At 42.5% G+C, this 21,457-nt stretch overlaps 1 protein-coding gene across 1 annotated transcript in view; it reads right to left on the bottom strand.

Moving 5' to 3' along the window:
- Positions 1-491: 491 nt before the first annotated feature.
- LOC127429804 (beta-secretase 1-like) overlaps positions 492-21,457 on the bottom strand; it is a 33,156-nt gene continuing 12,190 nt past the window's right edge. Inside the window, exons 4-9 of the mRNA XM_051679035.1 lie at positions 19,897-20,034; positions 19,528-19,662; positions 18,193-18,294; positions 17,750-17,899; positions 5,720-5,891; positions 492-1,660 (exon numbers count right to left, since the gene is read on the bottom strand). Of these exons, the coding sequence (XP_051534995.1) occupies positions 1,416-1,660; positions 5,720-5,891; positions 17,750-17,899; positions 18,193-18,294; positions 19,528-19,662; positions 19,897-20,034 (942 nt within the window). The 3' untranslated portion in view covers positions 492-1,415. The remainder of the gene's footprint in view (positions 1,661-5,719; positions 5,892-17,749; positions 17,900-18,192; positions 18,295-19,527; positions 19,663-19,896; positions 20,035-21,457) is intronic.

Raw genomic sequence — 21,457 nt, 5'->3', positions numbered from 1 at the left:
TAGCCTAGTGAACCAAACTGAGAGACCATTTTGAAGGCTCAGGAAACCTTTGCAGGTGTTTTGAGTTGATTAGCTGATTGGCATGTCACCATATTCTAATTTTTTGAGATAGTGAATTGGTGGGTTTTTGTTAAATGTGAGCCAAAATCATCACAATTAAAAGAACCAAAGACTTAAACTACTTCAGTCTGTGTGCACTGAATTTATTTAATACACGAGTTTCACAATTTGAGTTGAATTACTGAAATAAATGAACTTTTCCACGACATTCTAATTTATTGAGATGCACCTGTATATATATATATATATATCTGGTAATGCTGCATTTCATTCCAAAAGTCTGCAGTATGAGATCCCGACTTGTCAAATGACTTTGGCATGGCAGCCGGCACAAAAATGAGCACTACTGTCCACTAGAGGGAGTGAATGGACAGTTGAGCATGTCATTTCACATGCAGCCACTAGGTAAGTGAAGACATGACGTCACACACTGATGTCTTAAACATTTTATTGGTTGTAAAAGCTGTAAAATCTGGATTTTCTTTAATAAATGAAGTCAGTAGGAAGCTGCTCAGTCACATTTTCCTCTGGCCAAATCTGAAGATTTGGTTATGATATATTTATGTATGTATGTGCTCTTCCTAATATATGTGAGTTATTATGTGTGTAATGACACACAGCAATTGTTTTAGGTTCATTTATTTTGAAGGGTGCATGTGAGTGTATGTAGGCCATCATATCTGCAGCATGTGGAATCAGTATTATAATTCCATACATGTTTAAAGAAACGACAAATACGTGATGAATAATTATTATATAATTTAGTATTGGTGTGAATCTCACAAAAACAGGTCCAGGTCACAGAAAAAAAAAAGAAAAGTGAAATGTATTTTTCATAAAGAAAATTATGTATATTTTAGGGCTTTTAAGATTTTTTTTTTTAGTCTACTTACAGAAAGCTTTCAATTAATATGGTCATATGATCATGTCATTGTAGTAATTAATAGTATCATGTTTATAAATCATAAGAGTCAAAAATTGTGATAAGTACTCAACATTTGACCTCAAATCATCTTGATGCTCAATTATTAGTATAGAATATAACAGCTAAATAGCGCACAATCGTGATGCTCTCTCAAACACACAGATTCACATATAGTTTACAGAACTTCACAGAACTTTACTTAAACAGTCCCAGAACAGTTATCCACACTTAAAAGTCTGTAAGATAAGGGTTACAGGGTAAGAAAGCCCTCCAAGTTGGGACAGCCCATTAGACTATGTTTGTGGGCATATATACAATTATAACTGTTATAGTTATAATTGTTGTGGTCTCGTTGTTATTTGCCCTTCTTTGAGGCATTCTCTTTGGCCGTCTGTCCCAGCAGTGTAATGGCTGTGTGTTTAGATATGGCTCACTTCAGGAGGGATATGTCATCAGAGAAGTCTCCAGCGCCCAGCGGGTGAAGACATCGCGTGAAGCGCCACTGACACACCATGAGGCACAGTGGCAGCATGAAGAGGGCACAGATCCCCGCCATGATGTAGGCTATGGTCATGAGGGTGGACTCATCCGTCTGAGGGATGTTGTAGCCGCAGTCGTCCAGATCAACGCCGTGAAACGGACCCTCCACTGAAGCGGTGCGGAACTCATCATGGACTGAAGTAAAATAAAATGAACAAAGAATTAGTTTTTACTTTCATATTACATAAATGAGAATGGGGGTTGGGGGTGATAATGTGCTTAGTTGTCATGAAAATAATGTTAAAATGCGAAATGGTCCTTAATGGACCTAAAATAGGTTTAATTTTAATTGTGCAAAATATTGCATTCTTTTGGACTCAAGATGGCGCCGAGTATGGCTGCTGCGTTGCGAGCTCCAACACAACATAGCAATGTTTTGTTTGTTTTGTTCACAATTCTTTGTTCAAAAAAACACAATTATGTTTTTTGTCTTGGATGCTGTCTGCCTTATTGTCTACGACAGACAAACACTTTTGGACATTGGTTCAGCGATCTCACACCGAAAACCGGACTTCACATTCCTCAATGCCGACCTGCTGTTTACAAACACGCAAGCAGAGCCCTTTGTCTGGGCAGCACGGCCGCGGAAACGCAGGAGGAAAAGGGGAAACAAAGCCGGCGTTCTCATCAGAGTAAGACGCCGCGCAAATCGACCCCCGCTACCCACTATTCTACTGGCAAATGTTCAGTCTCTGGATAACAAGCTCTGCGAGCTGAAAGCGCGGATCTCTTTCCAACGAGAGACGAGGGACTGCTGCATTATCTGCCTAACAGAAACTTGGATGTCTGCGGAGATTCCAGACTCAGCCATTGAACCCGCGGGGTTCTCCGTGCACCGAGCAGACAGAGCGAAAGACCTCTCAGGTAAAACTAGAGGAGGTGGTGTATGTTTTATGATCAACAAATCCTGGTGTGATCAGAGGAACGTACATTCCATCAAGTCTTTCTGTTCTCCTGATCTGGAATTTCTTATGCTTCTGTGTCGACCATTCTGGCTACCGAGGGAATTCACAGCGGTCATTGTCACTGCTGTGTACATTCCCCCACAAGCCGACACAGACCGGGCACTCAAGGAACTGTATGGGATTATAAGTGAGCAAGAAACCGCGCACCCTGAGGCCGCGTTCATTGTGACCGGGGACTTTAAACTGGCTTTATTAAAATCAGTCGCACCAAAATATCACCAGCACATTAGTTTCAACACACGAGGGGACCGGGTTTTGGACCATTGCTACTCTCCGTTCCGGGATGGCTACAAATCCCCCGCCCACCATTTGGCAAATCGGACCACTCTTCCATTCTGCTTCTGCCCGCTTACAGGCAGAAATTGAAACAGGAAGCACCCACCCTCAGAACGATCCAGTGCTGGTCGGACCAATCAGACTCTATGCTACAAGACTGTTTTGATCACACGGACTGGGAGATGTTCCGGTCCGCCTCTGATGACGACATCGAGCTTTACGCTGATAGCGTAATGTGTTTCATCAGAACGTGCGTAGAGGAAGTGATTCCGACCAGAACTGTACGAATCTATCCGAATCAGAAGCCATGGATCAATAGCGATGTTCGCGCAGCACTTAATGTGTGGACCTCCGCTTTTAATTCCGGGAACACGGAGGAGCATAAACAAGCCAGTTATGCCCTCCGAAAAACTATCAAAACAGCAAAACGCCAGGACAGGAGCAAGATTGAAGGACAGTTTAACACCACCAACTCTAGAAGCATGTGGCAGGGAATTAACATCATCACGGACTTTAAAGGGAATAAAAACTCCGCCATGAACACCGCTGCCTCTCTACCGGATGAGCTAAATACATTTTATGCTCGTTTCGAGGGAAACAACACCGCCCTCACAGAGAGAGCTCTCGCGGCTGAAGCTACAGAGGTTAGTTCACTCTCCGTCTCTGTAGCGGATGTAACCCGATCCTTCCGACAGGTGAATATCTGCAAAGCCGCGGGCCCAGACGGCATTCCGGGCCGCGTCATCAGAGCGTGCGTGAACCAGCTGGCTGGTGTTTTTATGGACATTTTCAACCTTTCCCCTCTCTTTGTCTGTAGTCCCCACATGCTTTAAAACATCCACCATTGTGCCTGTTCCAAAACAATCAAAAACAACTTGTTTAAATGACTGGCATCCTGTTGCTCTGACCCCCATCATCAGCAAATGTTTTTAGAGACTAATCAGAGATTACATCTGCTCTGTATTGCCACTCAATCTTGACCCGCTGCAGTTTGCTTACCGCAACAACCGCTCCACTGATGATGCCATTGCATCTACAATACACACTGCTCTCTCCCACCTGGAAAAAAAGAACACTTATGTGAGAATGTTGTTTGTAGACTACAGCTCAGCATTCAACACCATAGTGCCCTCCAAGCTAGATGTGAAACTCCGGGCTCTGGGCTTAAACAGCTCGCTGTGCAGCTGGATCCTGGACTTCCTGTCAAGCAGATGCCAGGTGGTTAGAATAGGCAGCAACATCTCCTCATCACTGACCCTCAACACTGGAGCCCCGCAGGGCTGTGTTCTCAGCCCACTACTGTATTCCTTGTACACACATGACTGTGTGGCAACACACAGCTCCAATGCCATCATTAAGTTTGCTGATGACACGACGGTGGTAGGTCTGATCACTGACAATGATGAAACAGCCTACAGAGAGGAGGTGCACACTCTGACACACTGGTGTCAGGAGCACAACCTCTCCCTCAACGTCAGTAAGACAAAGGAGCTTGTGGTGGACTTCAGAAGAAAAGACAGAGAACACAGTCCCATCACCATCAATGGAGCACCAGTGGAGAGCATCAGCAGCTTCAAGTTCCTGGGTGTCCACATCACTGAGGAACTCACATGGTCCGTCCACACTGAAGTCGTTGTGAAGAAGGCTCATCAGCGCCTCTTCTTCCTGAGACGGCTGAGGAAGTTTGGAATGACATCCTCACACGGTTCTACACCTGCACTGTGGAGAGCATCCTGACTGGCTGTATCTCCGCCTGGTACGGCAATAGCACCGCCCACAACCGCAAAGCACTGCAAAGGGTGGTGCGAACTGCCAGACACATCATCGGAGGTGAGCTTCCTTCCCTCCAGGAAATATATACAAGGCGGTGTGTGAAAAAAGCTTGGAGGATCATCAGAGACTCCAGCCACCCGAGCCATGGGCTGTTCTCACTGCTACCATCAGGTAGGCGGTATCGCAGCATCAGGACGCGCACCAGCCGACTCCATGATAGCTTCTTCCCCCAAGCAATCAGACTTCTGAACTCTTGATCTCCCACGATCAAAATACATCAGCACTGCACTTTATTACCCTTACTCTTATATCTCACACCGGACTGTCATAAATTATATTATTATTATTATATTATGTTCTCTCTTAACAACTGACTATCAACCGACAGCCTGAATGTCAATACAGTACAATACTGTACATTCTATATATATATATATATATATATATATATATATATATATACTTTTTTTATATATTTTTATTTGTAATTTTTATTGAATAATGTGTATCTATATAGTAAAAAAAAAAAAAAAACAGCGTATTGTATACTGTACAGTGTATGTTATTATTTGTATATTGTTGAGTGTAATTATGTGTATAACAGATGTTTAAATTGTGCTGTGTTAATTTGATGTTATTGTAAATTGGTATATGTCTCATCACTGTCACGACTGCTATGTTGATCGGAACTGCACCCAAGAATTTCACACACCATTGCACTTGTGTATATGGCTGTGTGACAAAGTGATTTGATTTGATTTTGATTTTGAATATTGTTTCTTATTTTTCCTTTTGATTTGGGTCGAAATTTGACTTGGACTTGACCAGTGTTGGGTGGAATCTAATTTACAAAGTAATTAATTACTGTAATCTAATTACTAAAGTAGTTTAACAAAATACATTTTCTTGTAATCAGATTACAGTTACTGACTTTAAATTAAGGTTATTACTTTTAAATACATTACTTGGGTTACGTGTAATGCACATCTACATTACGCTACAGAACATTTCAAACCTAACAAACTTAAATGAAAAGTGTACTTGTGCTTTTTTTTTTTTTTAAACAAATGCCACTTGCTGTGATATTTTGTGATCTAATACAAAAAATTCTGACATTTTGAATTGTAACTTAAGTGTCCAAATCCTTTTTTGAGTCCACTGTTAGTTCTGTCATTCTCACCATGGCACGTGCTGACAGCGAAGCCGATGCGTTTGTGTTCTCGGTCGAACACCACATAGAAACCCTCCATGATGACAGCACCCATGACTGTACCAGTGCTGGACTGAGACACAGCAAATTTATAACAGTCCTCCTGCGCTGAGGCCACGTCCTCCACCGGCCGCAAGTACTGCTGCAGAGAGACAGAGAGAGACAGAGATATCAGCTGCACAAACAAAATCACATATGACATAGATAAAAACAACAAACATGACACATGATCGGTTTTCAGTCTGGGGTTTGGGGACTCCTCAGTTCAGTTCAGTTCAGTCCCTTAGTCTGGTAGACCATTGGGGCACCACACAAAACCGAACAACCAGCTTCCTCCATTCCTCTCGTTCTCTGTCTTTCACTGGGAGTCGCTCAACGTCAAGCCTGTTCACTCTCGGATGTTGTCTTCCCACCTCTTTCTCTGCCTCCCTCTCTTTCTTTTCCCTTGTACGGTGTCTTGCAGGATTGTCTTGGAATGTCCTGATGATCTAGAGACATGCCCGTACCACTGCAGTTTGCATTTTTTCACAGTGGTCAGGTCCTCATGAGGCCCAATGGCTTGTCTGATCCTTTGCCGTATCTCTTCATTTGTGACATGATCTTTGTATGAGATGCCAAGGATCTTTCGGAAGCATCTCATCTCTGTGGTCTTAATCCTTTTCTCTAAGTCAGCTGTTATGGTCCATGATTCACAGGCATAGAGGAATATAGAAATCACTAGTGAGTGCATCAGTCTGATCTTTGAGCTGAGTGCAATGTTCTTGTCACTCCAGATGGGCTTCAGTTCTGCTGTTGTCTTCGCTATCCTGGAGAGTTCTTCAGGCTTCGATCCTTCATCTGTTACAATTGCCCCCAAATACTTAAAGCTGTGGACTATTTCCAGCTTCATACCATTGACCCTGATGTCAGAACTGAATCCCTTGGTGTTGTTGGTCATCAACTTCGTTTTCTCTGCACTGATCTCCATGCCATAGGCTGTAGAAGTTTTGTCGAGGCTCTCTACTAAGCTTGCAAGCTCTTGTTCTTTTCCTGCTAGTCCATCAATGTCATCGGCAAAACGTAAGTTGGTGATTGTTCTGCCTCTGATGCTGACTGTCCCTTCATGCTTTTCCAGTGCATCAGCCATGATTCTTCCCAGAAAGATGTTGAAGAGTGTGGGAGAGAGCAGACAGCCTCGTCTGACTCCGATTGTTGTTCTGAACCAGTCCCCAATGCTGCCATTTAAGTATACTGCACTGGTGGCCTTGTCATAGAGGTGCTCTATTGCTGTGGTGAGGTTAGCATTGATGTTGTACAGTCTCATGGTCGCCCAAAAGGCTGCATGACATACCCTGTCAAATGCCTTCTTGAAGTCCACAAAGACATGGTAGAGATCTTGCTGGTGTTGGAGGTACTTCTCACATAATATCCTGAGGTTGAAGATCTGCTCTGTTGTGCTGAGCCCTGCTCTGAAACCTGCCTGCTCTTCAGCAATGATCTTTTCAGCCTGAGGCTTTAGTCTGTTCAGCAGTATCCTCAAAATGACTTTGCTTGGATGGCTTATAAGGCTGATTGTACAGTAGTTTTGACATTGTTGTAAGTTGCCTTTCTTAGGGAGGGTGATGATCAGTGATTGGGTCCACAGTGTTGGCCATTCTCCTGTTTGCCAGATCTTGTTACAGATGTTAGTGAGGGCGCTAATCGTGACTTCTCCCACTGCTTGGATCAGTTATGCTGGGATGTTGTCCACTCCTGCTGACTTACCATTCTTCAGCGATCTCACTGCTGCTTCTACTTCTTCACGTAGGATAGGGTGGTTGTCGTTGTTAGTTGCTGGAGGGACGTTTAATACCTCTGGCTCTATTTTGGCTCGGTGGTTGTAGAGCTCTGCGCAGTACTCTGTCCATCTTTTCAGAATGTCTTGTTCTTCTGTGAGGCAGTTTCCAGATTTGTCTTGTATGGAGGTAACTCGCCCTTGTTTTGTGCTTGTTAGATCTTTGACCAGCTGGTATGCTTTCTTGCTGTTGTTTCTTTTCAAGTTTCCCTCAATGTCTTTGTTCTGAACACACTGTTCTTCTATCCAGTTCTCCTTTGCTTTTTTCATACTTTTCTTGACTTCCTGGTTGACTGCCTTTTACTGCTTTGCCCATTCTGTATCATTCTTCTTCTTCTTCTTCTTCAGCTCCCTCCTCTTGTCACACATGTCCAGGACATCAGCTGTCACCCAGGGCTTCTTGACTGGGTGATGTCTGCCAAGGATCTCGCTGGCTGTTTTGGTCAATGCTGTGTTGAAGGTGGTGATCAATGTGTCCATGTCTGTATCATCAGCGTCAAGGATGGTGAGCGGTGCAAATTTCCCAACAATCATTGCTTGGAAGGCCTCTGCAATTTCCTTCAGTTTCTTGAGGTCAAACCTTATTCTTGTGTGGCTCTCTTTCATGACCTTCTTTAGATGTAGCCTGAAGTTCATCTTCACCAGATCATGGTCGCTTCTAATGTCTGCTCCTGGAAAACTTCAAGTCTTAGCAATGTTAATGCTCAACTGTAAGCGCCTCTTCACCATGATGTAGTCAATCTGATTGTGCTGGTATCTGCTTGGGCTGTGCCATGTCCATCTTCTGGATACTTTGTGTTGGCCGAAGGTGTTTGCAAGAATAAGGTCATTGTAGCTAGCGAATTCCAGGAGCCTCAGGCCTCTCTCATTTGTCTGTGCATTGCAGTATCACCCACATATTCCTTTCCAGTTTTTACAAGCGTCCTCTCCTATCTTGGCATTCCAAATGCCTTGCACAACCAGAATATCTTTCCTCTGTGTTTTATCCATAACTACTTGTAGTTGGTCATAGAAGTCTTCCACATCTGTGTCATCATAATCCGATGTTGGGGTATATGCCTGTATGATGGTGATGTTAAAAGGGGTTGCCCGGAGTCGGATGGTGATGAGCCGGCTGGAGACTGGGTGACACCCCATAACAGTACTTACGCTGCCCTTGTGAACAAAGAACCCAACTCCATGTTCATGTTTGTCCTCTCTGCCACTGAAGTACAGTTTGTGACCTTCCAAAAGTAGTTGTTTCTCCAATGTTGTTCCATCTTACCTCACAGAGTCCAAGGATGTTCCAGCGGTATTTGTTCATTTCGTGTGTGAGTTCCTCTAGTTTGCCTGCTGCTCTTAGTGTTCTAACATTCCAGGTGCCAATGGTGATGTTGTCCCTAGCACGAATCTTTCTGCTCTCTGCACCAGTAGCATACTTTCCACCTCTGCCCTGAAGCACGACAGAAGGCGCGGTCCTTGGTGACCCAGGCGACGACCGATCCGGTATGGATTTTGTACTGGTTTTCATATCATGTGGCGTGTCTAGGGCATCTGATGCTTGGCGGAGCCCAACCCTCTCCAGGGCTGACCACAGCCGAATTCCTCCAACTCAGTGGCTCGCCTTGGTCATGAACACGTAGCCGTTGAGCTGTTTTGCAATCCTTCCGCCCTGGCAGTTGTCTTCATCTCGGAAGTTCTCCCGCCCAGTGATGCCGTGTTACCATCACACTATTTACCCATAGCTGGAAGACTTGTGGGGGCGGGAGTGTCTACTGTCCCGTGCAAGTCTCTATGACTTGCCCACTGCCCACGGAGACTCCTCAGGGGGGCGCAAGAGGATGCTATGGTGTCTGCGGAAAATTTCAGCGAAAAAATAATAAAAAGTTATTATTAACCAAATTTGACATTTTTACTGTATTCTGCCTTCTAAAGACTACAAATAAATTTCAATTGAATTAAAAATGTTTTTCTAAAAATGTTTTATATGTAACATTACTCTAACAGTGGGTAGAAAGCAGATACACTGTTAACTTCATACAGAGTAAATATTTTCCAGATAATGTTTTAATCATTTCTTTTGGCTTTATTACAATGACAATATAAAAGCAAATTTAATTTTGCATGTTGTTTTTATAATATCACGCTTACTATTTTTTCTCACACAGTATAAATGGGTCATTTTACATGAAAATATATAGCTGCCTTATATTTTAGAAAGGGGGTTCCTCATGAGGGGATCATCAAATGTGGGGTCCTAAGCATCAAAAAGTTCGAAAACCCCTGCAATAGATATCAGGATGGGAACAAGATTATTTGAAGAAACTAATACAATGGTGCTTTTTCTAAAACCTAGTGAGCTGCCTAGTTAGTATTTCAGTAACTTTGGGTAAGGGAGCTCCCATCAGGGGGCAGGACTTTGAAACCCTATGCCACCACACTAATTTGACTGCGGAAGCCAGCTTCACATCATTAGTATTTTCAGATTGAAGGGAAAGTGTTCCCATGACAGCGAAAAATCAGTAGCTGCAGCACAGCTTCACAGCATCACGTTCCCCCTTTCAGGGAACCAAGGTTATGCCAAGTAACGAGACATTAGTCAAAAACATTGCTGGAACCACTCATTAAAAAACAGGAAGGGAGGTGGAAAACATAAACCAATGGCTTGATGTCAAGACAGAGACACTAGCCTTGCTGGGTAGTGGAGCAATGTCTTAACACCTCTTAACACGGTAATGAGGGTAGGCTTCCCGAATACCTTCCAATTCCTCTAAATTGATTGAGGCTGGAGTCTCCATTCCCCTGTCCTGGCTCCCTGATGCTAGAGTAAACCTGCTCCGCTGTTCAGGTGGCCAGGGATGCGCATTGCACGTATGAGACATAATTCACTCCAGAGGAGAATTCGGTTCGCCAGTTTCAACATTGGGTGCTTTGATCACACACCTCTTTTGAGGTATATGAATGCCACAACTGAAGTGCTGTGAGTCAGGACATGAACTTTGATGTCTGACCGAAAGGATCTCAACAAGCAGTTCCAGGCGATTTATGTGCCCACAGTTTGTGAGCTTTTCCAGGCACAAAACGACAGGTGTCCATTGCACAGGGCTCCCCAGCTTGTGTTGGACATGCATCCTTGGTGACAACTTTGCATCTGACAATCTTGGCAAGTGTCACACCTTTCCAATAAAACATAACTATGAGGCGAAGGTGACCATATTGCCAAGTGTGATGAGGGACCCTCTGGCTAAGTCATCAATGAAGAGGTCTAACAGGGCGACGGCAGCTGCAGCGGCCATCAAACCTAGCATTTGTTTTTGTTTTTTGCCGCTGACAAAATCAAGTGTGGGAGAATGGACTGAATGTGTTCATCATCAGGTGCCGACATGGTTACCGAGTCGAGTTTCGTTCCTAGGAAGGAAACTTACTGACTGGGCACTCACACGCTCATTGTCCAATTGCCCTTTAAGCCCAAATGCGCTAGCACAGGTCTCTGTGTTTGCATGCTTGTACCTTTGATTGAGCTATTAGCAACCAATCATTGAGGCAATAAGGATGCTACTCGGCCTCAGCAGAGCGAGCTCATATACACATTTGTGCATGTGCAAAGGGCAAAGGACAGCCAGCAGAGCAGGACCTTGAACTGGAATGAAGTCCCCTTGAAGGTGAATTAAAAAATTTGGCCTGCAGCAAGGGGATATCTGCAACTAGTTCAGTGGATGAACATGATGTACAAAATCTGTCTCTGAGTAACTACCAATTCAGGTACCTCAAGTCCAGTTTGGGCCCCAGCCCTCCGTCCTACTTGGCAACCAGAAATATAATGGCTGAAGAAGCCGCTCTGTGCATCGAACGCCAGTACTTCATCTATCGCATCTTTGGCGAGGAGGTATTGTGCCACTGAGCATAAAGTCGCCAAATCTTGCACCGTATGGTGGATGACAGAACACCTTTGAGGCTTCTGAAGCAGTCTTCATATGAAGCACATAACCGAGTTCGACTGTGCTCAGCTTGTGGCCCCAGGTAGCTCGAGGGGTGGTCGTTCAACACAACCGAGTTGACTATGAACACGTTTGTGTCTCATGCAGGCGCTTCAATATCTGTCATGGGGCATGGCAGTGTTCTTGCATACTGGACAGCAAAGACTGAAAATAGCATTCTCGTTCCCAGCATACAATGGCGAGGAAAGCAAGAGCGTTATCCTGGGAATGAAGAAGAAACTGCTACACAGGATCTATCCAGCATACATACCTCGCAATGAGGATTTAAGTTTGGTCTGTGATGTGGCAATTCTCTGGTATGGTGTCAACACAGTAAAAACAGGCATCAAATGAACTGAAACAGCAGGAAAACCAATAAGGCTGTTTAGGTGACACCTAAAATCTGTGTTGTGACATGGTAGCTTTTTTGGCATGGTGTCCACAACAGTAAAAACAGGGCTGACCATCCTGTGTTACTGTGGAGATATCACACTCTTGTTCCTGGCTCACAATGGCGGGGAAATCGAGAAGTGGATTTCTGACAATTTAGCCATGGTTGTCATTCCACTGACACCAGGCGGTCCATTGACATGCCAATTTCCTGGGCAGAGATCTTGCTGACCAGAGTGATAATTCATGGCATGGTGCTTTCAGCAAACCCTGCAAAGGTGGCTGCACTACAGAATTGAACACTTCCTGAATAGGAAGAACATCAAGTCAAAACGTACAATTCTGGAAGGCGCAGCACCGGCAGCAAAGCTCCAAGGTATGCCGATACATCGAACACCTTACCTTTGAGGCTCAGCCCATGCTATTTACCAAGAAAAAGTAGGCATGCAAGGCTTGAGCCTGTAACAAACCCTCCTAAAATCTCTGCACTTTACATCCTCTCCTCTTGCGTCTTACTTGTCTGGTCCCTCTGGAACCTCTGGTCAAATCCACTCAAAATACAAACTCAGAACAATCATTAAGTAAACTTACAGTGAACTATCTGGCAATTTCGCCATCCAACGTCATTCACTTACAATGTGCAGCAACATTAGTCCATTCCCTCATTAGGAAAGTTCTGACGGTAGAATGCCTCTGCAACCTCTGAAGAATCAAAAAAGTGATCCGCTCCATTATAGCTGACTCGAAGGCGCCCGAGGTAAAGCATACCAAAACATACACCTTGCTTATAGTTCTTTGTTCTCTTGAGTTCTTTATCTTGTTGAAAGCCGCATATTTCCTTGCAAGTGCTGTGCTGAAATCCTCATATAACTTGATTTTATGGCCGTAGTAGGAAAAGTCTTTGAGTCTTAGCCCACTTCAAGACGGACTCCTTTACAATGTACCGGTGGAATATGACCATGAGTGGTCTTGGGTTCTCCTCCGGACAGGGTTTGGGCCTCAACCTGCGATGGGCACGATCCAATTCAGGCCGTTCAGAGAGGGATTCACTGAGCAATTCGGAGAATAGGTTAGCCATAAACTCTTGAATTCTTCCCTTCAATATCCTCAGGTAGGCCCACTACCCAAACATTCTGGCGTTTTGAGCGAGATACCAAGTCCTCCACATTAACATTAAGCACCGTATTTTCCGCACTCATGTTGTGCTCTAGCTGTATTTGTCTGTCACAGTGGTCAGAGATACTTGTTTCCATCTCGTTGATGGTGGATGCTTGTGTTGCCAAAGTTGCACCAATCGAGTCAACTGAGGATCGAATTGGTTCCAAGGACTGGTTAACAAAGCAATAAACTCCTTAGTCATGTCTTTTCTGAATTTTTCGAGATCTTTGACTTAAGTCCCGATTGTCAGCGGTTTAGACCCAGACTCAGTATTCCCTATCTTACTACCTTCTTGGTCGGCCTGAGAGTGTTGAGCTTGATTATGCTGTTTACCACCCGCTCTCGTAAATTTACTCATTTGGCTTGAAGATTTGGTGAATAAGTTACAAAAAAGAAATGAAATTGGTTCAATGTGGCCCTGAAATAAGGTGTATTATGAAGAGACTGCATGAAATAACGCGAAGTGCAGATACCACGCGTCAGTTCCGAATATTGATTTTAACATAACCAACAACATGTGCAAACAAAAATAAAGAACTCTTGTCTGTGAAATAAAATTAGATAGATTGATTTCACCTGCGTGAAACATTTGTCCTGGGATGCGGGAGGAGAGAAAAAGTCATACAACAGTCTATAGAGTTATACATAGAATAAAGGTTTTCAGATAAGTGCTTACTGTATGATTATCGGAGCTGTGTGGCGAGGTGATCTCAAATGCTGCGAGGACAAGAGACACGTGTGGAATGAATGAGTTGAGATGTGGAGTGCGACCCGCTGCTTGTGAAGCCGATCTCGTGATCGAGTTTCTACTCGGAGAGAAGCTATGTGCACCCATATGGAGCTGTAGCACGGTCAGGGCGGAAGCTGCTGTGGCAGCGAGCTCACAGTAAAAGATCTGCTTTGGTTTGAAATGAAGTTGAAGTTTGCTTGTTGCAGGATTAAAATCGAGCTGCACGGCGAAGTAATCAAGGCTGAGAGGAAAACACCTGTGCGGGAGAACCAGGTTGAAGCACTGGAGTGCATTGGAATAATGTTTGAATTCAACTGATAATTTTTGCTAACCTCACCTTAAATTAAAACTGTAATAGAGCTGCAAAGTGACTTGAAGCCGGAGCATCGCCCAAAAGTGAAGGCAGCCTTGCACTTTAGGGACCGCTCCGGGTGGAAAGTTAAGATGAGAGGACCTATATACAGCCATAGGGAGCTGTACCACAGGTATACAGTGAAGCAGTGGCCGCTTTGTGGAGGCAGCCTCAACGCCAGGGTCTGCTTCGATGAGGAAAGATTAGAATGAAAGACAGGGCAGAAAACATCAGTTGAAGTGGCTGCCGCCATTGCCACGAAATATGAAAAAAATTAGCTGCTGCGGCAGCTTTGTTGAATAACGTAATAGTTGCAATCGAAGAGCTTATCTGATGAGAGCAAATACTTCACGTAGAGTGAGTCATCCAAGACTGTCACGGGTAAGTGGGCGGGATCAAATGAAGGAAGAATTGTCACAGCAGTGATGTAAGCAGCTGTTTATATAAGCTTACTCTGACGTTGTGATTGGTCGGATTAAATGAACATGCTCCTTCTGAACTTTGTTGGTAAACTCCATATTGCGTTCTGTTCTGTGCTGCGATATTCGTACACCCCCATATCAGGGCTATGAGTAGTGCTTATTCAATTCCATGACTTTTCCAAAACATTCTGTGTTAACATGTTTTTAATGAAATCTCCAGGCCTGGAAAACACAACTTTTAAGTTCCAGGATTTTTCCAGGATTACCATGACCGTACAAACCCTGACCCATGGATGCATTTTATGGTGGTAAAGTAGCATATGCAATTCTGGATTAAACAAAGCCTGCGAACCACCTTAGGCCGGGTGTACACTGTGCGAGTTCTACGTCCAAGGCCTCTTCTCTGTTAGAAAAAACACAAGCTATCAAACTCTACCTATCACCCATCCAGTGCCTGTATTTAAACCAGTCCTCCAACAGATTAAGCAGGAGAGTGACGTGAGAGGCGTGCTGCGACACTGCGTCAGCCGCCCCTCCAAAGCCTAGCTTAACCTGGTTTCGCTCCCCCATACAATCCCTCTCCAGAAACCCCTGGATAAGGACCGAGTGGGTCAGCAGAAATAGTTCCACCTGACCCTTTTCCTCTTCTACTTGCTACCTCACCACGTATAGCAATTGTTCCCTATTCCTACTTTCACACTTCAGCACTTTTTCATCCATCTTAGCCAGAAGCTCCCTTTTCTGCTTCCTCTGCCATTTCCTTCAGAGACTGTTTCAATGCTGAACCAATTTTTTATAAACTTTAATAAATGTAATAAACCTCGACACCTGACCTCCACATGGTAAGTGGCAGCCCTCCATCCATTTTCCCTCTGCTGGTAACCAGATCAGCATATTTTAGCTTCTTCCTCTCATAGGCTGCCTCCAGTCCCTCTTCCCATGGGACAGTAAGTTCAATCATTATGACTTTCCTAGCTGATGATGACCATAACACTATGTCCCAAGGAGGTGATGGTGATCTCAGAAGGAAATGTTAGCTGCTGTCCAAGGTCAACCATCATTGACCAATCACTTCCATGTCCCAGGATTAACCTTTCCTCCCTCCGTGCCTTGTGCGGCACTTCCCTTTTTAACAAAACAATGTACTTCCTCTGAGGAGCATGATGGCCTTTGCTGGCCTTTATTCAAAACACTTCAAGGATCTCTACCAGCTTTAGCAGAACCTGATCATGCCGCAACATGTACTGTCCTTGTGCCAAGGCGGTGTTGCACCCAGCCAACACGTGCTGCAGATTTGCTCTTGGGGCATCGCAGAGGGGACAACTCTCCTCTTTAACATACGACAAAGACAAATTTCCAGGGCTTGAAAGAGTGTCATAGGTGGATCTTATTAGAAAACTTAGCCTGGCCTGGGGTATCTTACACAGCCCATCCTAAAACTCTATTAGATGCACCTTCCCATATTGTCCAGCACCATTGCTGCTGCTGGCTGACTGCTCAAATCATATACACTTCCTCTTCAATCTTAGTTACTTCTGTCACTACCATTGTTTTCTTCTGGGTTTTTTTTGTTTTTTTTTTTGTTTTTTGTTTTTTTAGGCTGCTGACCACAGTTTGGGAGCCATTCCCATCCAATGATGAGCCACAGGTGCTGCTGATACAGTTTTACTCAGCAGTCATTGAGTCTGTCCTCTGCATTTCAATAACTGTCTGGTTTGGTTCAGCTATGAAATCAGACATCAGAAAACTACAAAGGACAGTTCGGACTGCTGAGAGGATTATTGGTTGCCCCCTGCCCCCCCTTCAAGAACTGTAAATTTCCAAAGTGAGGAAAAAGGCTGGAAAAATCACTCTGGACCCCACTCACCCTGCCCACCTTTTTGAACTGTTGCCTTCTGGCCGACGCTTCAGAGCTCTGAGCACCAGAACCATCAGGCACAGGAACAGTTTTTTCCCTCAGGCTATCCATCTCATGAACAGTTAAATTGCCCCATTGAGCAATAACTATGTGCAATACAGTTTAGTCTTTTTTTATATTTATCCAAAACATCCAACCTCTTCTGCCATTTTATTCCTCTGAAAAAAAAAAAAACATTTGCACTGTACATAACAGATTTGTATTTGCACTGTACATAACAGATTGTATTAGATTTGCACTACCCATGTGTATGTGTGTCTGTATGTATGTGTGTGTCTGTACGTATGTGTATAATTATTTATTTATTTTTTATTATTATCTATGTCTTGCTGCTGTTTTGTATTGTTTTTGTATTGTTGTACACTGGAAGCTCCTGTCACCAAGACAAATTCCTTGCATGTGTAAGCATACTTGGCAATAAAGCTGATTCTGATTCTGAAATGTAGCCCTAGAACTGAAACGAATACAAGTATGATGAATAAAAATAGACCATGACAGCTCTGTCTGTCAGAGTGATAAAGATTGTTTTCTAGCATAACTCATATGGCAAATTAATTGTTTGATGTGCAGATAACAGCAGGGCATTTCTGTAGAATCCTTCTCAGTGATGTGGTCATGAACAATATGGGAAAAACACAGTTTTAACAAGACCATTTTCTCCAAATATGTAAAAGCTTCACGAACACTCACAGTTTTCATAGACTGTGCGAGTTGTAACACCTTCTCATGACTGGTCAACTTCAAGTACAATGCCAAAATCGGCTCGTTCAAATGCACACACCTCAAGAATTCAAGCCGAGAGTGCCCACATTTTTCAACATGCTTAAAAATTATCGGGAGGATGTAAGCTGCTCGTAAGCCACTCAGCTCTGCTTGTAATTCCTCTCACATGATGTGAGCCATGTACCATTAGGGTAGAGCATTGTGCCATTAGCTTAGCAACATGCTAATGCCTGTGTTAGTTGTGTTTCTTCTACATTCATGTGAGGAACATTATTTGTGTGATGCACGTTAGTAAGCTACCTGATTTGCTGCCTATGTAGCGTGTTCCAAATCAGTCACTTCCATGAGGTTCCATGATGGTTAGAATACTGTCTTAAAAGGTAACAGCCTTGTAAATAATAGGCAGCTCACTTGGTTTTCTAACAGAGCTAAGATCAAGAAAACCAACACAGGCTATGTTCAGAATGAAAAACAAGCATACAGCTTACTGCGTACTGCACAGTTCCAACTATAAAAAAGAAAAAAAGAAAATATATACCTGTGGTAGGATGGAGATCCGAAAGGATTGGTTTCGGTCCTCACTCATCAGGTACAGAGAGATGACAGGGAAGATGTGCCAGGGAGTGGTGCCCGCCTGCCAACATACCAGCTGCTCCCCCAGCCAAAAACCTGAGGGGAACTGTTCAGTCTGGAATGAAGAAAAAGACAACTGAATGGTAAGCGGTGCATTGCGACAGGACCAGGGCTCCTCAGTGGCAGACCCCTTATCCTATGTTAAGCGACCTGGGCAATTTGGCTTAAAAAGTATGCAGCATTATTAGTATTAATAATCTGGCAATTAATAAAACAATAGCAATAGCAAACATATGTCAAAAAGTGTTTGACAATAACATTGCATTGTTATTGGCAGAAAAAATAAAAACAGTTTTACTACTGAATGAAAAGAAATGTGTAATGTGACAGTGAACGATATAAACTGACTGAAGAGGCGGCTTCAATAGCCTTCACCGCAGCCTGGAACACTTTACGAGGGAGACGCAGGTTTGTTGTGCCGCTGTCCACAATACTTTTATCATAGTTATACTAAGAGAGAGAGAGAAGAAACAATTATTCTTGCTGTCAGCAATGCATCAGAAGTCATTTTTTGAAGACAAAACCCAATAAAAACTCTGCTCGTTTCATGTCACATATCACTCCACACTCTTCTGAAATAATAGGCCACACTTTACAATAAGGCTGTATTCATTAACATTAATTAACAAATGTCATGTGTATTCTGTTGATTCATGTCTTTTATTTTGAAATGTTTAGTTCCTGTTTCCCTTGTCATGTGATTCCTGTTTTCCCTCCATGTTCATGTGTCATGTTTTCATTGGTTTATTGTTTAATTAGCTTGTTATCAGTTCTGTTTGTTCATTGGTTTATGTTCCCCCATGTCCATGTATTTAAGCCTCATGTTTTCCATGTGTAGTCATCAAGTATTGAATGTGAATGTTGTTCTGTTGCCAAGCCAAGCCAAGCCAAGCCAAGCCAAGCCATAGTCAAGTTCATGGTTTTGTTAAATCACATTTAGGGTTTTGGATTTCACGTTTACTTAATAAACTGCACTTGCGTTCTTCATCTCATCATCGTTTTTGTCATTGCCATCATTGTCAGCAGCCAACATCGTTACAACAAAATATTAAACATGAACAATTAACAATACTTTTACAGCAAAGTTTATTCTGGGCTAATGTAAATTTTTACATATAATACATTAAAAAAAATGGTTTATGTTAATATTAGTTAATGCATTATGAACAAACTTTTACTAACAATGAACAATTGTACGTACATTAACATAAACAATGATTAATTTATGCTGTAAAAATACTGTATATTGTTCATTGTTTGTTAATGATACATAATGCATTAAATAATGTTTACAAATAGAACCTTTTTGTAAAGTGTTACAGACATAATACAAATATTTACCCTCAAATCAATATTTCATGCTGATTTATTTTTTATTTGATAAGTAGCTGTGTTCTAGCAGGCATAACGCCTAGTCAGTAGGTCATTATTGCAAAATAAACACCTTATGGGTGATACAGGACCCAGGTATGACTGACTCTGTATTATCCCTTACATAGATTTTTAAATGATCATTTAAATAATATTAACATAACTCTATTCAACTGCATTCTTATTTATGACCAATAATCAAAGGTTAAGGAGAAGTGAAAATAAGGAAGAAGAAAAAAACATCAGTGATGCATATTTCTCATAATAGGAATAAATGCTACATGGGCCAAACCCCAGGAAACTCATGCTTACTTCTTTGCAGTCCATATTGAGATCCTGTCCATTAACTTCAATGCGCACAATGATGACCTCATAATACCACTCCCGTCTGATTGGTGTATACCACAGCTCACCAACGTATAAGGATGGATCTATTCCCCCAATAATCTGAGAAGAATAAAGAAAAACTGAATCAACACCTGCTTATTTCATAAATCACTTTTATAGAGTGATATATCATTTCCTTACTATATATAACTTGTAATATAGTGCACGACGAGTCATCTGAAATACTTAAGTGATACTTTCATTGTGATTTTTTGTGATTTTGTAGTTAAATATGACTTAAAAAAAGCACTGCTTCTTTCCCATATTGTTCATACTCTGGTCAGTGTCGCTCACCATACTGCCCCCTACAGTTGAACTGCCTGTGCTGTAGTTCTGTGTGAATCCTGCTCCACAGAGCTGCAGAGAGAAGATATCTGGAACGCTGGTCTGTCTCAGAAGAGAGTCGAAGAACGGTTCTAGATTCTCATCCGGCTGAAAAAAGAGAAAGAGTGAGAACCGTATTAGATCCAATTCTATATAGAAATTTAACCATGTTGTCATTAAATTTCCTTCACAAATAACTACAATAAGATATTTAAGCAAAATCACACGAGCAAGAGTGCTGTTGTTCCCGTATTTCAGCACGGCTGTAATTCAGACACAGGTATTCACAGCCGTGCTGATATATAAACAGCACTCTTGCGCATGTGATATTACTTTTAAACAACAGTTCAACAAACAATTAAATAAGCAAGGGAAAATCAAGGAGCATCTCAAAAATGCTACTGTGTGTAGAACTACTTTCTTTCACTAAAGATTCAGGATTTTGCTTTGAAACAGCAAAAGCTGCAATTGCTAGTTCAAAAGATGTGCCCAAGCCTCCGTCACTAATTAGAAAACATCATTTTAGAATAGGGCTGGGCGATAAAACTTTTTCAATATTTATTGGGAAAAAATCATGAATATCGATGAGAAACTTTTGAGTAATTTTCTATATTTAGTCTATGTTCTACATCAAGACGATCAGGTGTGTGTCGCTAAAAACCCAAGCAGTTCGGCAAAGTTATAAACACTAATAGCTTACTGAATCACAGTCATGAAATCAGTCAGTTAAGAAGTATTAGCTAGTTTGCGGCAACCTAACCATGCTGTTATGTAAATCAGTAATGAGGCAAGGTAGCCACTAAGTAGCTAGCTAGCTATTCGACTAATATGATAATATGATAATATCATTGTGTATCGAACCAGACAGCACTGACAATGCAATACAGCTATGGACTGAACACAACAGCAACTTGGACATCAAAACCATTGCTATTTATTTATGTACTGTACTATTTAGCTAAACGTGTTTACATGATTCATAGTGCTGTCACATCCGCTAATTTTTTTTACAGAGGCAAGAAAGTCTTTCAGTGGACATAATGATTTTTAGGCAACAGCAATTACGTCATGTACGGGTTATGTAGATATCGACGGCTTGTTTACTAGTTCTAGTATTAGAGAGAGAAATAGAGAGAGAGAGAAATTAATCTTGAGTGATTACCTCCGTCTGTCATGACTTTCAGAAGTGATCTTCAGTGAAGCTGTTAGTTTTACTCTATTTCTCTGCAATAGTGTAGTAGTAATCCACTCTGAGTGAACATGGAGTGAAAGACAATGTCGATGTTTTGACTTCACTGAAACTCACTCATTTACGGACTGACAGTGCAGTCTCTCTCAATGTCAACTCACTCATAACACATACAAGACGCTCATTTGTCGCCACCTACTGAAGTATATATGTATTGCCATTGGGATATATCAAATCTCCACCTATAGCTCTCTAGACTACTGTTATTACTCTAGTTTGGAACGCCACTGACATAAGCGAAGTGATATAAACAGTAAAGCGTTCCCATGATGTTGGACTGCT

Source organism: Myxocyprinus asiaticus, chromosome 39, assembly GCF_019703515.2.
Source record: "Myxocyprinus asiaticus isolate MX2 ecotype Aquarium Trade chromosome 39, UBuf_Myxa_2, whole genome shotgun sequence".
Lineage (NCBI taxonomy): Eukaryota > Metazoa > Chordata > Actinopteri > Cypriniformes > Catostomidae > Myxocyprinus > Myxocyprinus asiaticus.
This window is presented reverse-complemented; position numbering and strand designations above follow the sequence as displayed.